This window comes from Pinus tabuliformis, chromosome 3_1, assembly GCF_031772625.1.
Source record: "Pinus tabuliformis cultivar Carrire ecotype Pingquan chromosome 3_1, CPIR1, whole genome shotgun sequence".
Classification (NCBI taxonomy): domain Eukaryota; kingdom Viridiplantae; phylum Streptophyta; class Pinopsida; order Pinales; family Pinaceae; genus Pinus; species Pinus tabuliformis.
The window spans coordinates 604501028-604519840 of NC_142301.1; the positions used below are offsets into that span (position 1 = coordinate 604501028).

The 18813-nt window shown below is 39.2% G+C and overlaps 1 protein-coding gene across 13 annotated transcripts in view; it reads right to left on the bottom strand.

Moving 5' to 3' along the window:
- Positions 1 to 18486, bottom strand: part of LOC149188450 (CBL-interacting protein kinase 30-like) — a 266580-nt gene extending 248094 nt beyond the window's left edge. For 2 of the 13 annotated variants that reach the window (XR_016256271.1, XM_089413004.1), the window contains exons 1-5: positions 17941 to 18161; positions 17482 to 17851; positions 17300 to 17392; positions 17078 to 17138; positions 16812 to 16994 (exon numbers count right to left, since the gene is read on the bottom strand). Coding sequence is in view for 10 of the 13 variants with exons in the window: in XM_089413004.1 (XP_089269130.1) it covers positions 16812 to 16897 (86 nt within the window). In the remaining 3 variants the exon portion in view is untranslated. Of the gene's footprint in view, positions 1 to 16807; positions 16995 to 17077; positions 17210 to 17295; positions 17393 to 17481; positions 17852 to 17940; positions 18168 to 18277 lie in introns of those variants that run through there. The other 11 variants (XM_089413007.1, XM_089413008.1, XM_089413005.1 and 8 more) reach the window with 11 other exon arrangements.
- Positions 18487 to 18813: the final 327 nt, after the last annotated feature.

Consider the following 18813-nt stretch of genomic DNA (forward strand, 5'->3'; position numbering starts at 1 on the left):
AAAGGTTAACAAAATTAACTGTTTTGTGTTGAAAAGAAAGAAACCCTAGTTGAAGGCAGAGTGTGGAGAAATTCAAATTTAGAAATAAACCCTTGAAGCACAGTTTAGAAGCAAACTAGAAAGAAATGGATAAAATGATGAATGCAAAGTTCGAAGTGGAGAAATTCACCGGCAAAAACAACTTTGCTTTATGGAAACTGAAAGTTAGGGATTTGTTGGTGCAACAAGGGTTGCACAAAGCATTGGACGAGGCGAATAAGAAACCTGCTAGCATGACAAATTCAGACTAGGCGGACTTGGATGCGTAAGCTCTCAATACCATCAGGTTATCCCTGGCAGATGAAGTTCTCTTCAACATTGTTGAAAAGAGTACAGCTGTAGGTTTATGGGAAAAACTGGAAACTTTATATATGGCAAAATCATTAACCAATAGAATTTATTTGAAAAGACAATTGTACAGTCTTCGGATGAAGGAGGATACAAAAGTTGCAGAACATTTAAATGTTTTTAATACACTTATATGCCAATTATCAGATATGGAAGTTAAAATTCACAAAGAAGACAAAGCTATAACCTTGTTCTGTTCTCTGCCCGAGTTGTGGGACCACTTCGTAACTTCAATCAATTTGAACACTGTTGATTCTTTGAAATTTGAATCAGTTGTGTGAGCACTCTTATCTGAAAAAGTATGGAGGAAATCCACTACTGAAACAGCTGCACCAAAAGCCATGCTATCTAGAGGATGGTCAAAGGAAAGAGGAGAAAAAACAAGGGGGTCTTCTAGATCAAAATCAAAGGGAAAGAAGTGTAAGGCAAAATGTTGATACTGCAATAAAATTGGACACCCAAAGAAGGATGCAAATAAGGTTGATTCAGGTATAACAGATGAAGTTTTATCTACTGAAGAATTATGTATGATAGATGAAACTTTACATGTATGTAATGTCTCTCAAGATTTTGAAAGTTGGATGTTAAGCTCTGGTGCTTCTCATCACATGTGTCCACATAGAAATTGGTTCACTTCATATAAAGTCGTAAATGGCAGTTCTGTGTTTATGGGTAATAATGTATCATGTCAGACTGTTGGGATGGGAAATATCGGGATTAAAATGTATGATAACACCGTTAGAACATTAACTAGTGTTAGACATGTACCTGAATTGAAGGAAATTTTGATTTCTTTGGGAGTTTCGGAATCAGACTGTTATAAGTTTACAAGTCATAATGGAGTGCTGAAAGTCTCAAAAGGCACCCTAGTTGTTATGAAAGCAGAAAAGGTCTGAAATATTTACAGACTCAACTGAAGTACTCAAGTCAGTGAAGCAGCGATTGTGTCATAGAAAGAAGAAGAAGGTACTCGCCTATGGCATCAGCGATTGGGTCACATGAGCGAGAAAGGTCTTTAGGTACTGATGAACCGTAAATTACTTCCTGATTTGAAATCCTTGAAGTTGGATTTTTGTAAACATTGTGTGTATGGAAAACAGTGTAAACAGAGGTTTAAAACTGGAAGTCATAATAGTAAAGAAATTTTGGACTATATTCATTCTGATCTGTGGGGACCATCTCCTGTTGTATCGTATGGAGGTGCTTTATATTTCTTAACATTTATTGATGATTTCTCCCGAAAATTTTGGGTCTTTATGTTAAAAAAGAAAGATGATGTATTCAATGTCTTTAAACAATTTAAAGCAATTATAGAAAAAAGAACAAGCAAAATCAATTAAATGTTTAAGATTTGACAATGGTGGTGAATTTACTTCTCTGAAATTTGAACAATATTGTAAGGATGAAGGAATTGTTAGACATAAAATTGTTGTTTATACTCCTCAGCAAAATGGTGTTATTGAACGTATGAATCAGACTCTTATGGAAAGAGCCAGAAGCATGATCAACAATGCTCACCTGCAAAAGGAGTTGTGGGCAGAAGCAGTATCCAATGCTTGGTATTTAGTTAACAGATCTGTTGAAATTTGGTACTAGAGGAAAAGTGTCCAAAAGAATTTAATTTTTCTCCTAAAGTGACTTTATAATTTTTATAAAGTCAAATCTAATTTAAAAGTGACTTTAAGTGATAAAGTTACTAAAGTATAATTTTAAAGTGACTTTTATAAAGTCAATGAAAAATTAGAAAGGAAAAGTGACTTTGGAAATAAATGACTAAGTGGGTCTTTATTAAAGTGGGGTGAATTAAAAAATAGAAAGTGAGATTTAAATGTGCATTTAATCTCAGCCCTAGATCTCAATCTCTTTCAGCCATTGGATTTAGGGATCATCCAAAAGTCACTTAGGGTTGGATTAAGGGAGGAAAATGAGGAAAAGATCATTCATTCTTTCATGAGCGGATTGAGAGAGAGAGAGAGCAAGAGAGCAAGAGAGATTTCTAGACAGGGAGGAAAAGGAGGCAGCAGCTTGGCACACATACCAAGGCAGCAGTTAAGCAAATCCGTACAATTGAATGAACAAACAGTAAAAGGCAGATTTTTACACAGAAATCGAGGCAGCTGATTTTCTGCACAAAAATCGAGGTCTGTAAGTTCGTTCTTACCGTCCATACAGCATGTCCGTACAGCTGTCCGTACTGTTCGTACAACCGTCTGTACTGTTCGTACAGTAGACGTACAGCATTGTGTTGTTGTTTGGAAATTTCTAGTGGGCTGTGAGGCTCAGAAATCGAGATAAGTTGTAAATTTGTTTGCTGATTTTTGCTGATTTTGCTGAATATTTCTCACTGTAAAAGGCATTTTCCAGAAATAAAGAAGAGCTCTCAAACTGGTTTTCCCCAAGAGTTGTAGGGGGTTTTTCTAGGGTCACATTGACCAAAAATCACTGCGTTCAAATGTGTTAAATCGTTGTTTGTACCTGCTGATTTTTATTTCTGCATTTTCTAGCATTCTGTAAAATTTCCAGAATTTGTGTTTTCAGCAAAATTTATTTTTCAGTTGTTGAATGTATAGATATGGGAATGGGCATTTAACTGCATGGGAGAAATAAGGTGAAACTGAAAACCGAGGTGGGAAAACAGAAATTTTTACATGGTATCAGAGCTTGAGTGCTGAAGGGCAGTTTGGGGCAGCAAGGAAGAAAATTACAGCCTGCTGATTTTTCACTCAGAAAATTCCAACAAGCTGATTTTTCACAAACAACAGTTTTTATCTTTAATACAGCAGTGCTATTTTTCAGTTTTAGGACAGCAGGATGTCATTGGGATTGAGGGTGCAGGATAGGTTGGATGGGCATACAAACTACAACATTTGGAAGGAGAGAATGCAGAGTATCTTTGAGGAGGTAGAAGTCTGGGACATCATGGTGCATACCACACAGAACCCTATTGTTGTGCCTACTGATGCCACTCAGTTGGCTGAGTATAATAAAAAGAACAACAAGAGTAAGAGACTGATTCTAGACGGAGTCAAAGACCATTGCATTCCTCATGTGAGAGGAAAGAAAATGCCCATGAGATGTGGACGGCATTGTCCAATCTCTACCAGAGTACCAATGAGAATTGGAAAATGGTCCTGAAGGAGAAGCTGAAGAACATTAAGATGGGTAATGATAGTGCAGTTGGCTATCTCACAAAGATTACTAATGTGAGAGATGAGTTGGCAGCAATTGAAGAGGCCATTCAACCCACTGAGTTGGTGCAGATTGCAGTGAATGGCCTCCCCCGTTCATGGATGAACTTTGCTGATGGGGTTTGTGCACGTGAGACCCTTCCCACATGGAAGAGGTTTTGGGATGATTGCATTCAAACAGAGATCAAGAAAGGTTAGCTTGGGGCAGCCAACCCAGTTGAGAAAGATGAGGATGTAGCACTGTCGGCAGGAGGCAAGAAAGGCAAAGGGAAGAAGCAGGCTTCCACAAGCAATGGTGGGGGAAAAGGCAAAGGTAAAGGTAAACAAGGTGACACACAGAAGGACTATTCCAAGGTGAAGTGTTGGAATTGTCAAAAGATGGGACACTATGCAGTTGTGTGTCCGGAGAAGAAGAAGAAGAAGAAGGGGAAGAACCAAAATGTGGTAGCTTCAGCAGAGGTTGAGGACTTTTCAGTTCATTTTGACCGAGAGTTTGGGTTCACTACGTATGAGTCCCCTAGTGCAGGATCACCTGCCACACAGGTTCAGAGGGAGCATGCTTTTCCCTTGATTAGTGGAGCATCTTCAGGTATCTGGTATGTGGACAGTGGGGCTTCACGTCACATGACAGGAGTCCGGGAGTACTTCTCAGAGCTTTCAGAGAGTGGCACTGATATTGAGGTAGTACTCGGTGATGACAGAGTTGTCAGAGCAGTCGGGGTGGGGACACTGACATTTCAGAGGGAGTCCAAACCTCCCTTGAAGGTGTCAGACGTTCTTTATGTGCCAGGGATGAGGAAGAACCTCATATCCGTCTCAGCTTTGGAGGACAGAGGATATGAGGTACTGTTCAGGGGAGGACAGGTGTTGATGTATCCCAGGGGCACTCCAGCTGATTTAGCTAGAGTGATAGGTGTACGCCATGCAAAATTATACAAGTTTGCATTCCAGTCCCTTGTGGCATTGAGCAGTAGTACCGACAGCAGAGCTAGCAGTTTTGAGCTGTGTGAGATTTGGCATCGCAGGATGGGACATATGTATCATGGAGACTTGAGGACCTTGCGAGAGATCACTACAGGTGTGCCAGATTTCAACACTGATCACTTTGATACTTGCAGAGGATGTGCAATGGGCAAGTTTGCCAAATCCCCTTTTCCCAGCAGTGACAACAGAGCAACTGGGGTACTTGATTTGATTCATTCTGATGTGAGCGGTTGGATGTCTCATGTTTCCTTGAGTGGATATGAGTACTATGTTTTATTCATTGATGATCACTCCAGGAGGACCTAGATTTATTTCTTGAAGACCAAGAGTGAGGTCTTCAAGCGGTTTCAGGAGTGTAGAGCTCTTGTGGAGACACATACAGGTCAAAAGATCAAGTCCCTGAGGTCGGACAATGGGGGAGAGTACACCCTTGGAGAGTTTGTTGACTATTGTGCGGAGGCAGGCATTAGGAGGGAGTTCACTGTTCCTTACAACCCCCAACAAAACGGGGTTGCGGAGAGGAAGAATAGATCCATCGTAGGGGCTGCCAAAGCCATGTTACATGATCAGGGGTTGCCATTGTTCTTGTGGGCAGAGGCCTGCAACACAGCTGTTTACTTGCAGAACAGGAGTCCGCATCGTGCCTTGGGGCACATGACTCTGGAGAACGCTTTTCTCTAGGAAGAAGCCTGATATTGGTCATCTTCGTATCTTTGGATGCATCACATACTCCTACATACCCAAGGAGAAGAGGACCAAACTAGAGCCCACCGCAGAGAAGGGTATCTTTGTGGGCTAGAGTGAGACCTCAAAGGCCTTTCGGATTTACATTCCTGCATAGAGGAGAGTTGTTGCCAGACGGGATGTGAAATTCGAGGAGGACAGGGCCTTTAGGAGATCACGGGAGTTAGAGTATCTGAATCAGCGAGACCCTCAGCAGCAGTCAAGTCAGTCGTAGAGATCCGGTGGGCAGGGATCAGGAGGATCTGGAGGTACATCTATGAGGATGTCAGGTCCGTCAGTGAGCAGTGGCTCACCGAGCCAGAGGGGTGGTGCTCCAGGCAGCATGTAGAGCAATTCACAGAGTAGTTCACTAGGGAGTCCACTGATGGACAGTTCACACGGTACCTCAGCTTCTACAAGTTCAGGGGCAGGCAGGAGGACAACAGACAGACAATCAGGAATTCAAGCTCCTGATGATGATGGGGAGGATGAGTTTCATTCTCCTATGGAAGAAGTGCACTCAGGGAAGAGGAAGCCCAAGTGGCTTCAGGACACCTTGAGAGATGCCACATCTGTTGCTGAGCCTAAGAGACCAGTGAGAGAGAGTAGACCACCTGAGAGGTTTTGTAGCTATATGGCAATGGTTACCAACATCCTTGACTCTGAGCCTTCTAGCTATGAGGAGGCAGCTAGCCATCAGGTCTGGAGAGAGGCCATGCAGGAGGAGTATTCTTCTATCATGAAGAATGATGTTTGGGAGGTGGTGCAAAGGCCTGAGGGAAAATCCGTGGTTACTTCCAAATGGCTTTACAAGGTAAAGCATGCCCCTGAGGGCAAATCCGTGGTTACTTCCAAATGGCTTTACAAGGTAAAGCATGCCGCAGATGGCAGCGTTGAGAAATTCAAAGCGAGGTTTGTGGCTAGAGGATTCTCCCAGGTAGAGGGAGTTGATTATGAGGATACCTTCACTCCCGTGGCTCGATATACTTCGATCAGCTCCATTATATCGATAGCAGCAGAGATGGGTTGGAAGATCCACCAGATGGATGTGAAGACTGAATTTCTCAATGGCTTCATACAGGAGGGGGTGTACATTGAGCAGCGACAGGGCTTTGAGCTGCATGGGAAGGAGTCCCATGTGTGCAGACTAAAGAAGGCCCTTTATGGCCTGAAGCAAGCTCCCAGAGCTTGGTACTCCATGATAGATACATACTTGCAGGGGTTGGGTTTCACAAAGAGTGAGGCAGATCCGAACCTTTACTTTATTGTGATAGGTGAGGAGCCTCTCATTTTGGTGTTGTATGTGGATGACTTGGTCATTACAGGTGCAGAGAGACTCATAGAGCACTGCAAGAGAGATCTTGCGGCGGAGTTTGAGATGAAGGACATCAGCTTGATGCATTACTTTTTGGGTTTGGAGGTGTGGCAGGAGGAGGGGCATTTCTTCCTGGGGCAGGGGAAGTATATTGTGGACATCCTTGGCAGATTCCACATGGAGGATTGTAGACCCATGTCGACACCGATGATCACCAACTGGAAGAAGCTTCATGCTTCGGATTCTGAGTTGGTGGATCCCACATTGTACAGGCAGCTGATTGGTTCCTTGATGTATTTGGTCAACACTAGACCAGAGATTTGTTTTGCAGTCAACACGATGAGTCAATTTATGTGTGAACCTAGGAAGGTTCACTGGGTGGCTGCAAAACACATTTTGCGGTACTTGTAGGGGACAGTGGATTATGGTCTGGACTACAGGCAGGGGGATGGAGTGAGATTGGCAGGTTACACTGATTCTAATTGGGCAGGTTGTGCTTCTGATATGAAGAGCACTTCATGGTGTTGTTTTGGGTTGGGTTCGGCAGTAGTGTCATGGTTCAGCGGGAAGCAGCAGTCAGTAGCATTGAGTTCAGCGGAAGCAGAGTATATGGCAGCCAATCTAGCTAGTTGTGAGGCCATCTGGCTTCGCAAGATGTTGTTTGACTTATTTGGTCAGCCGTTGAGACCTTCAGTGATTTACTGTGATAATCAGAGTTGCATTAAACTCACGGAGAATCCAGTATTTCATGACAGATCAAAGCATATCGGGATCAAATATCATTTCATCAGAGACTGTGTACAGAAGGGCGCTGTGAAGCTTGAGTATATTCCCACTGATGAGCAGGTTGCAGATATTCTTACCAAAGCCTTACCACGGGGCAAGCATGACTACTTCAGAGACAAGATGGGTGTGGTGAGGAACACCTTCCTCGGTAAGAGGGAGTGTTGAAATTTGGTACCGGAGGTAAGGTGGTTCCCTAAGGCTTTGCTCTTTGGCCTAGGGAAAAGTGTCCAAAAGAATTTAATTTTTCTCCTAAAGTGACGTTATAATTTTTATAAAGTCAAATCTAATTTAAAAGTGACTTTAAGTGATAAAGTTACTAAAGTCTAATTTTAAAGTGACTTTTATAAAGTCAATTAAAAATTAGAAAGGAAAAGTGACTTTGGAAATAAATGACTAAGTGGGTCTTTATTAAAGTGGGGTGAATTAAAAAATAGAAAGTGAGATTTAAATGTGCATTTAATCTCAGCCCTAGATCTCAATCTATTTCAGCCATTGGATTTAGGGATCACCCAAACGTCACTTAGGGTTGGATTAAGGGAGGAAAAGGAGGAAAAGGTCATTCATTCTTTCATGAGCAGATTGAGAGAGAGAGAGCAAGAGAGCAAGGGAGATTTCTGGACAGGGAGGAGAAGGAGGCAGCAGCTTGACACACATACCAAGGCAGTAGTTAAGAAAATCTGTACAGCTGAATGAACAAACAGTAAAAGGCAGATTTTTGCACAGAAATCGAGGCGGCTGATTTTCTGCACAAAAATCGAAGCCTGTACAGTCCGTCCGTACTGTCTGTACAGCCTGTCTGTACAGTCCGTACAGCCGTCCGTACCGTCCGTACAGCCATCAGTACCGTCTGTACAGCCGTCTGTACCGTCTGTACCGTTCGTACAGTTGTCGTACAACATTGTGTTGCTGTTTGGAAATTTCCAGTGGGCTGTGAGGCTCAGAAATCGAGATAAGTTGTAAATTTGCTTGCAGATTTTTGTTGATTTTGCTGAATATTTCTCACTGTAAAAGGCATTTTCCAAAAATAAAGAAGAGCTCTCAAACTGGTTTTCCCCAAGAGTTGTAGGGGGTTTTTCCAGGGTCACATTGACCAAAAATCACTGTGTTCAAATGTGTTAAATGGCTGTTTGTACCTGCGGATTTTTATTTCTGCATTTTCCAGCATTCTGTAAAATTTCCAGAATTTGTGTTTTCGGCAAAATTTATTTTTCAGTTGTTGAATGTATGGATATGGGAATGGGCATTTAACTACCTAGGAGAAATAAGGTGAAACTGAAAACCGGGGTGGGAAAACAGAAATTTTTACAATATCACCTTCAGTAGCAATTAATTGTAAAATTCATGAAGAAGTTTGATCAAGTCAGTCTTGTGAGTATTCACATTTAAGGATATTTGGTTGTGAAGCCTATGCTCTTATTCCTAAAAATCAGCGTTCAAAATTAGATCCAAAATCAAAATGTTATGTCTTTGTTTGGTATGACTATGCGGTGAAAGGATATAGGTTGTGGGATCCTACGTCGCGGAAGATAGCCATTAGCAGAGATGTAACATTTGATGAATCTTCTCTTTTAAAATCAAATGTTGAAAGAATTGAACAGGAACTGGTATCACCAAATCAACAAATTCGGTTGGAGGCTAGACCTTTTTTTGAAATTCAAAAGGAAGGAGAGACTTCTGGAGGAAAAGGTAATGAAGATACAAAGGACGCTGTTGAAGTTTCTGAACCAGTTCAGCAACCAATCACTCTAAGAAGGTCTACAAGGGAAAGAAAAACTCCCAAAAGGTATGAAGATTTTTCTTCATCTTTTGTTTTGATTACTGAAGATGGGGAACCTTCTTGTTATCAAGAAGCAATAGAGGATACATATAGAAAAAAATGGAAAACGGCTATGGAAGAAGAAATGGATTCCTTAGCCAAGAACAATACCTGGGATCTTGTACAACTTCCTGAAGGGAGAAGTGTTGTTGAATGGAAATGGGTCTTCAAATTGAAACGGAAAGTTGATGGAAGTATCGAAAGTGACAAGGCAAGGCTAGTAGAAAAAGGGTATTCTCAGGTTGAAGGTATTTAATTGCATGAGATTTTTCAGTAGTTGTAAAACTTGTTTCTATTCGTACTATGTTGGCACTAACTGCAATACTTAACCTTGAGTTAGAACAGTTAGATGTTAAAACAACTTTTCTACACGGCGATTTGGATGAAGAGATATAATGGAACATCCAGAAGGTTTTGTACAAGATCACAGCAGAAGATTAATTTGCAAGCTTAGGAAATCATTGTATGGCATGGGGCAGTCTCCCAGGCAATGGTACAAGAAGTTTGACTCCTTCATGGTGAGCCAGAACTTTATTAGAAGTGAGTATGATCATTGTGTATACTTAAAGATTTCATTGGCATATTCATTATCTTAGTTTTGTATGTTGATGATATGCTTATTGCAAGCAAAAGCATGGAAGAGATCAACAGGTTAAAGGCCCAGCTCTCTAGGACGTTTGATATGAAGGATCTTGGAGCAGCAAAACATATCTTGGGCATGGAGATACACAGAGACATGAAAAATGGTAAGCTTTGGTTATCACAGAAAAAGTATGTCGAAAGAGTAATTGAAAAGATCAGTATGAACAGTGTGAAACCTATTAATGTTCCATTAGCTTCCCATTTTAAGATTTCTTCAGTTTTGAGTCCTTAATGAAGAAAAGCAGTATATGTCTTCTGTACCATATGCAAATGCTGTAGGCAACTTAATGTATGTGATGGTATCTGCAAGACCTTACATTTCACATGTCGTTGGAGTTGTCAACAAGTTCATGGCAAATCCAGGTGAAGAACATTGGCAAGCAGTGAAATGGGTGCTTTGGTATTTAAGAGGCACAAGTGATCATTACATCGTCTTTAATGGTAGTTAAGGATCAGTCTGTGGATATGTGGATGCTAATTATGCAGGTGATTTGGACAAAAGGAGATCAACTACAAGTTATGTCTTTACTCTTGCAAGTGGAGCAATTAGTTGGATGTCAAAGCTTCAAGAAACAGTTGTGTTGTCCACTATCGAAGCAGAATATATAGCTGCTTCAGATGCCAGTAAAGAAGCAATCTGGTTAAAGGGTCTACTTGATGAGATTGGAAGGACGCAGGAGAGAGTGAATGTACTCTGTGACAGTCAGACTGCTATTCACTTGGCTACAAATCCAGCTTACCATAGCAAGACCAAGCACATTGATGTAAGGAATCATTTTTTGAGACATGTGATCGATGGTGGAAAAGTAGCTCTCAAAAAGGTTCATACATAGGGGAATTGTGCAAACATATTCACGAAGCCAGTTATAGTAGAGACGTTGCGATGGTGTTTAGCTTCTCTTGGCTTGCAAAAGAGATGATGAATGGGCATGGGCAAGGGATTAGGAAAATTGTTTGTCTAGGTGGAGTTTGTTGAAATTTGGCAACGAATTATGTAAATATGAGTAAAAACTGTATTAGTTACTGCCAAGTTAGTTTTATACCGAAACAGCAGTTATGTAACAGAGGAGGCTCTTATAAAACCGATGAATCCCCGAGAGAATATAATCATGGAGAATCATTCTTGATCAAATAAAGAATCCAATCCCTTGCCCCGTGGATGTTTCCTTGACAAGCTGTCAAGGTTTTATCACGTAAAATCTTGTGTTTTACTTGTCTGATTGTATTCGGTTTCCATTCAGTTTCATTTCATTTCTTTCTTGTTTAATTATCCACCCAAACCTACATTTACTAATAAATGGGAGGTTTTTCAAAAACAAAGGCAACGACAATTCGAAGCTTCTGGAAAATGTGAATTGGGGCAAAGGAATCAAACCTTTAGCACCCGTAAGTAAGTTGAAATCTCCAACCAAACCCAAAAATCCCATGAACCTGCTGGTATCTAGATGAATTTTTCATTGGTTAGAATTATCGACAATGAGGATTGGGAGATGTTGCCCCTAAGAATCAAAACTGCAATAACTAGAACACAGACTTTATGGATTCATAATTAAGTTTCTTTGGAGGGCAATTGGGGAGTGTCGTCAAAACAAGAGATTTGGAAATACAGGTAACAACGAACCACATAAACCTGTACTCTTCCACCAAGATTGTTGTTAGTCACGATCTGTTGGTGTCTCTACACAAGCTCTTGATTCCTAAGGTTGTTATAAGTCACGAACTATTGGTGTATCCAACATCAGAGGGTCAAAGTTATGAATCAATAGTCGTTGTAAGCCACCATGTGAGGGACCTGTCAAGGGGCATTATATACTTGCCACTAACATTTAGATGACCAATGGTTGTGATTTGATGATGTAGATATGTCAATTGTGGGGTTGAGCATTGTGAAACTAATAATATTAGAAGTTGACTCAAGGACAAGCCATGTTAATTCTTCCATTAATCACTACGAAGACATAGTAAACAATGTTCCAAGGGGAAGCATCCCCCAGGGTTGGGTGTGTGCACCTTGTTGGAATCACGATTGATGTTAGACCAAAACCCACAAATTTTAGTCTCCGCTACAATCACCAGAGTTAGGATCCACAAGAGGCGGTTAAGTCCATGTCGCAAAACATACGAGGAGCATTGAACTCAATGTCCAACAATCTCCTCCCTAGCACGAGCTGGGTGAGTTCCGAATACGAGGCCTGTCGCTCTAATACCACTTATTGTAATCACGATTGTCGTTAGACCAAAACCCACAAGATTTAGTCTCTACTACAATCACCAGAGGTAAGATCCACGAGAAGTAGTTAGCCAATGTCGTGAAACACACAAGGAGCGTTGAAAGCACTCAAGATAAGGGAGACATTTGGAGAAACGTTTCCTTGCGTCCCCCTTTTGGGGAGACGTGGGGAGATACAGGGGGGACATTTCCCTAGTGTGGGGGGTGCGACTCCCCAAAGGGGGGCACCTAGGTATCGCCCCTCAAAAAGGGCTAGGCATCCCCCCTTAATTTTGCTCGTAAACAATAGTTTGTGAGTGCAGAAGCTTAATATTCAACCCTAGGGCCCTATTAATGCTATGTAATTAATGGTAATGTTAAATTCTTAAAAGTAAAAATGACATTATAGTCCTTCATTTTCATCCTTTTACTTAAATTTTTAACATTACCATGAAATGACTCAGGATGTTTGAGTGTGGTTCCGACCTCATTAGATTTCATATGAAGAAAGTAGAATTTTAGATCTCACTCAAAATCGAGCAAACATAACAGTTTTTTAGGAATTTAGAATTAGGGGGTTGCAACATTTCCATTAGATTTTTCCCTGTACGAGGGTATCGGATTAGTATTTAATCAAGAGCACCAAGCCATCTGTGTACTTTAGACTGACTCTTTGACTCGTCACTCTACTATTTTTTAGCTTTAGTTATATCAATTTAGACTGTAGAATGATGAATGATGAATTTCAATTTCAAATCAATTTAGACTGTAGAATGATGAATGATGAATTTAATTTCTAAATCAAAGTAGGTTCTAAAATGGTGAATATGAATGATGAATATGGATCATAGAATGATGAGTATGCATCAATGTATTTCATTATTTAATTCAATTATGTATGGATCAATGTATTTATGCTTTCATTATATATTAAAAAAAAAGTTTATATACCCCAACATCCCCCCGCCCCCCCCTAAATTTCCATAAACTTTGAGGGTTCTCCCACACGTCCCCTTGTCCCCCCAAATCCCTAAAATTTGAGGGTACTCCCACGCACCCCCCTTGTGAATTTCCCCGCACCTACATCTCCCCATCCTGGAGTCTTGATGGAACATTGAAAGTAAACAAATGGAACAGAGAATGAGAGCCATGCCCTAATGGTTTTGACTCGCATAGAAGCACATAAATATATATTTTAAAATTTGAATATTTTACATTTTTTGGCCAATTGTTACGGTAGTTTAGTTTTATTTCTGGTTTGTATGACATTCTAGACTAGTTTTGATATTTGGAATTGATTAATTAGTTTTTAAGGTTGTCTGATTCAATAACTAATCAATTCTAATAATATTGAATCTTTTCCCCTTGAATTTCTCCTAGTTACTACCAGCTACTGCCCCTCATGAGCTCTCTCTAAAGAGGAGAAGTAATACACTTCCAAGCCCTCAGCGCATCACTAACGTTCAAGGGTGATCTTGAATGAATCTTATACTAAGGTGCTTCAAAAATGTTTCCATTTAATAAACCCTAGCTCTAGAACTTGTAAACCTAATGTGGGTCATTATAGGTTCCTCGTATAAAATCAAATGTCTTAAAGTTGCAAGAAGAGATCCAACGTCACAAATGTTTACCAAATGCATATTAATTAATATTTCAACAAAGAAGCAAAATGGTGCTAACCTTTGCAAAACCTAAAATGCTCTTAGGTATCTTCAATCTAAGATTTTGAGAAACCTTCAATTGTCTCATGTTAATTTTTTTCTTTTTTCCTTTTTACACCATCAAGATCGTATGCTAGAAAATTAGGGGCATAGGTTCTAATCCAAAAAAAATAAGGCTTGAAATAAATATTGGTCTAGAAAACCCAACCTTGATATCTTCCTTTTGGAAGAAACCAAACTAACTTAAGAAAAAATGGATAAAATGAGTATGTTTGGAAGTTAAATGAAAGAATTCACAAAGTTCATTAATCACTTTAAGAAGACAATATTTAGCAAATCATAAAGTTGCAAGAAATTAGGGATTTTATCCATGGGAGGTTTTGGGTCAGTACTATACCCCTTTCTCTAATGTGTGGAACCAATCATTTCAATTACTATGAAAGTGATCAAACAATTAACAATAACATCAAATCAAAAGGTGCAACACTACAATAAAATGGAAACAAAGGAGGAGCCTAAGCAACAAGAGGGATGAGATTCCTTTTTACTACAACTTCATATAGTGAGTGGGCAACTACTATGAGAAGGGTCAATGACATATGCCAAAGTTACTATGTCACTAGATCAACACACTAAAGAAAACAACAAAAAGGAAAATATCTTTAAAAAAAGGAAGAAAACAAAGAACGGTGGATGAAAATTAAAGAGTAAACTCATTTAATGCTCCAAATAACAACAATGAAGAGACAAATCAAGCATGCCCTTAAAACCTTCATGAATAAGGAGTTAAAAAAATCCTAACACCTAATTGTTCTATCATCTAAGAAGTCCACAAAATTATAGAAAAACCAAAATACGTAGCAACAAGTTGAAGCTATCAATTCCCTTCCCATAGTGAAAAACATTAAAGAGAACATGTACGTGAAAACATTAAAGAGAACATGTACATGAAGAAAGTGGTATTTTCATCAAGGAAAGGGGTATTTTCATGTAAGATAAGTTTTTTCGGTGATAAAGAAGAAGTTAACATCCACAAAAAGTGAGGGTAAAGAAAATCAATTTTCCTCAGGAAAAATGGGAGCTAGTATAAGGACTATTGAAGAAATAATGATGTTGACTAAAAGAGAAACAAACCACAAGATTGTAACATGCCAAAGGGACATTAGGTGCAAGGAGATAGGAAGAGGGGATGAGAAGCCACTAAAAGGATATACTATATTAATTCGCTAGAGGGCAGTGACATTTTCATCATCAAATTTATAATAAAGAATGTGAGAGGTAACCTACATGGCATTCTTCAAGGGATGGTATAGCCCAATAGCTTAATTCATTTAAGTTTAAATACAAAAGGCCAGGAGAAAGCAAACTTTGGCAAAAACAAAAAATTTGTTAATGGAGGTTGTTGAATTTGTATTTGGTTGAAGGATTTGATTTCATGCTTCACAGATTTTGCATATGTCATTGCAATTGCAAAATAAAATAAAAAACAGATCATACTTGGATTATTCTATACATAAAAGTAAAATAGAAAAAATACGACAAATAATTTCACACTACCCAAAAAAATTACCGAAAGTTTCTTACCCTATGTTCTCTAGTGAGACTAATCACTACCTTTTTCTTTCAGGTCCGAGCTTTAAGCAAAAAAGCAAAGGCCAAGCGGAAAAAGAAATGGGACATATTGAAACAAGATAAGGCAAGATCAGGTGACTTCACAAAGCCATTGCAGACAAAATAGAGGGGGTGTTAGTGGAATAGCTAGACTAAGTGCAATGATATTGGGTTTTAACCCATTCCTAAAAGATTGATGATTCTCCATCAATGGAGGATTATAACTTTTATAGCAACAAAGCATCCACAACAACGAAAAAAGGAAATATGAACTCTTATATAAAATATAAGAAAGTAATTTTTGTATTAAAAGATATGGGAGTTATTTTTGTATTTAAAAATATATGGGTTACCAAGAAGCTCCCTCACTCTTATGTTGAAAGAAAGAGTAAAAACCACTACACTAGTAAAAGCCTTTTGAAAAAGTATAAAATCACTAGACAAATCAAGCAAGAGTGTCTATAGAGCAGTTGAAAGCTACAAGTAATCATTGATATTATTGATTTTCAGAAAATTTGGTTATTTACAAGATTTTGAAAAACAACAGTATAAAGACATGTTGGGCCACTCACAGAAGGCAGCGACCTCTTCATAAACAGCTTAGTATGCTCTGAGCCTACTTCTGTTTCAGACATGTTCTTAAACAATAATAGAATAAAGATATGTTTGCGACTCACAAATTTTATTGTAAGAATCTTGTGGTTGAGAAAAACATGTTTGTTGTACCAGTTGCTCAGTCCACTAAAAATTTCGTAATAACCAGGACCAGGACCAGCGGACTCAGTCAGCATTCCTCTAATATCATAGACTGATCTGAGAACGCTGGTAATGATCAAAGTTTGTGAGGTTTTAATTTTTTAAACATATAAATAATTCCTAAGATGATTAATGATCTCGCTGTATATTCTAATAATGTGCATTGAAGCAACTTTCAGATCGGTTGTGTCCGAATACTACTTCACCTCACAATGAATACAGCGAGGTGGTTGCTGTATTAGGTTTTCACCTCTGCTTCTGGTCTCTTCCTAAAGAATTGATCTATTGTTTCAATTTGGCATCCAGTGGTCTTGTTTAGATCGTGGGCCATCTGAATTAAGAAAATTAATGGATGTTCAATAATTTGATTAAATTGCATGTCCTTGCCAAAATATTTTACAGGAAGCCTAATGTCTGTAGTACATATTGCTTTGTATGGAATTTCAAAATAATTGGTGATAACTGGCTACTTTATAGATCAGTACTACCCATGCATCCGCAGTAGGTACATAGAGTTGCTTTGAAATGAATGATAATATACAGAATTGAAACTTGACAGATACGTTATTGAAGCAGTATTAATAATATATTTTCACATGCAATGAATATATGCACTTAAATGTAAAATTTGCAGCGATACCCAGAATGAACATTTGGTTCCCTTCGATGTTTTCTCTCTGAAGTGACTGGCAGAATCTGTACCAACAGAGATTGTGATAAAATGCGTACCTACCTGATATTGATTAAAGATTCGAGTGAAAAATGGGGACGTCCGAAGCCTGTGCGAACCACTGCCCTTAAGATCTCCTGCTGGGGCATTCATGATGTCATGTGATCCCTGCTCCGTAATTTGACGACAGACCATTTCGATTGCCAATTTGGTTGTCTATCGTTTAAACCTAACCCTCCTTTTAACCTGTTGCAGAGATGAGAGTTAATTTTAAATAATTAACCAATAAGCAAGAACCCCAAAACAAATTAGGACCAAACCGTCTTCACCTGGAACACCAGTAAACATATTACGATGGCTAAAACCCTTGCGAATTCACACAACTTCATTCTGAAACAAATTATAAATTATAAAATAGTTAGACAGTGCAACTCCTGCGTCCTATCTTTCTGCTCTGCATCCTACAACAAAATAAAACCGGCTGAGCAATCAGACTAGGCAAAGCCAATAAAATCTGTACCAACGGAGATTGTAATAAAATGTGTACCTACTTGATAGTGATTTGAGATTCTGGTGAAAACTGGGACGTCGGAGCCTTGTACGAGCCACTACTCTTCAAGGGCATTCATGATGTTATGTCATCCCTGTTTCGATGTTAGAGGTGTGAGATAATTTTAAATAATTAACCAATAAACATTAACTCCGAAACACATTAGAAACAAACCGTCTTTACCTGGAACATGATTAAACTTATTGCAATGGTCTAAACCCTTCCGATTGCACACAACTTCACTCTGAAACAGATTCTAAATTTAAAAACAGTTAGACAGTGCAACCCTTGCGATTTTTCTTTCTGCTCCGCGTTTTGCAACAAAATAAAACCGGCCGGGGAGTCAGACTGAGTAAAATTAAGAAACTAATCAAGAGGAAAACAACATCGTGAAATGTGCCATTTATAAGAGTTCACTTCATCATCATGGACGGCCCGGTGCCATTATTAAATGTAATTTTTATCATAGCATTCACAACAAGTTGACTGACCTGGACCCTAAACCGAGAATAAACTGGTATTAGCTCTGTAACTAAAGCCAGAATGCACCTACCTACACGATAACAAAATAGAGCCACAGAGTTTTATATAATTAATTAATAAACATGAACTCTAAACAAATTAGAAACAAACTGTCTTTACCTGGAGCATCAGTAAACGTCTTGCAATGGTTTAAACCCTTGAGATTGCACACAGCTTCACTCTGAAAGAAATAATAAATTTAAAAACACCTAGACAGAGCAACCCTTGCGATTTATATTTCTGTTTTGCATTTTGGAATAAAATAAAACCGGCTGGGAAGTCAGACTGAGAAAATTAAGAAACTAATGTTAAGCCAAAGTGGAAAAGAACATCGTGAAATGGTGGAATTTATACAATTGACGTCATCGACATTGACGGCCCGGTCCAACAACTAAATGTAATTTTAATATAACATTCAAAAACACTAAAGCGAGAATTAACTGGGTTAGCTCTGTACCTAAAGCCTGAATGCACCGACCTACGCGATAACAACATAGAGCCACAGATTGTGTGAATCTCGCTGGTTTTAGGGTAAGAATGAGGCGAATAGCTGTACGAATGACAAAGTAAACCGACCAGACAAACAGACAAAGTTAAATGACGGAACTAAGGTTAACGCCTAACCCGAGAAGAAGAACACCGTGAAATGTAAGATCAATACAGGTCATGTCACCATCCACTTTTTTGAGGAGAATTTTAGTCGACAAGGTTTCTAAGAGATCATTTAAGTTCCGTCCAATCGGTACATGTAAACCTAACCCTTCACCCAAGAATGAGCTGTTTAATAGAGAATGATTGGAAAGAATGTACTTACCTCATTAGAGCGCCGCCAATAAATCCCATGCTATCCGGCCATAAATAAACGACGGTTGTATATGCTCAGCGTTCGATTTTGCTAAGGTCGAAATCAAACGGTGGGCATATACACCCGCCATTCATTTATGGCCCGATAGCATGGGAAATATGGCTCGCCGTGTCTAATGAGACTAGCCA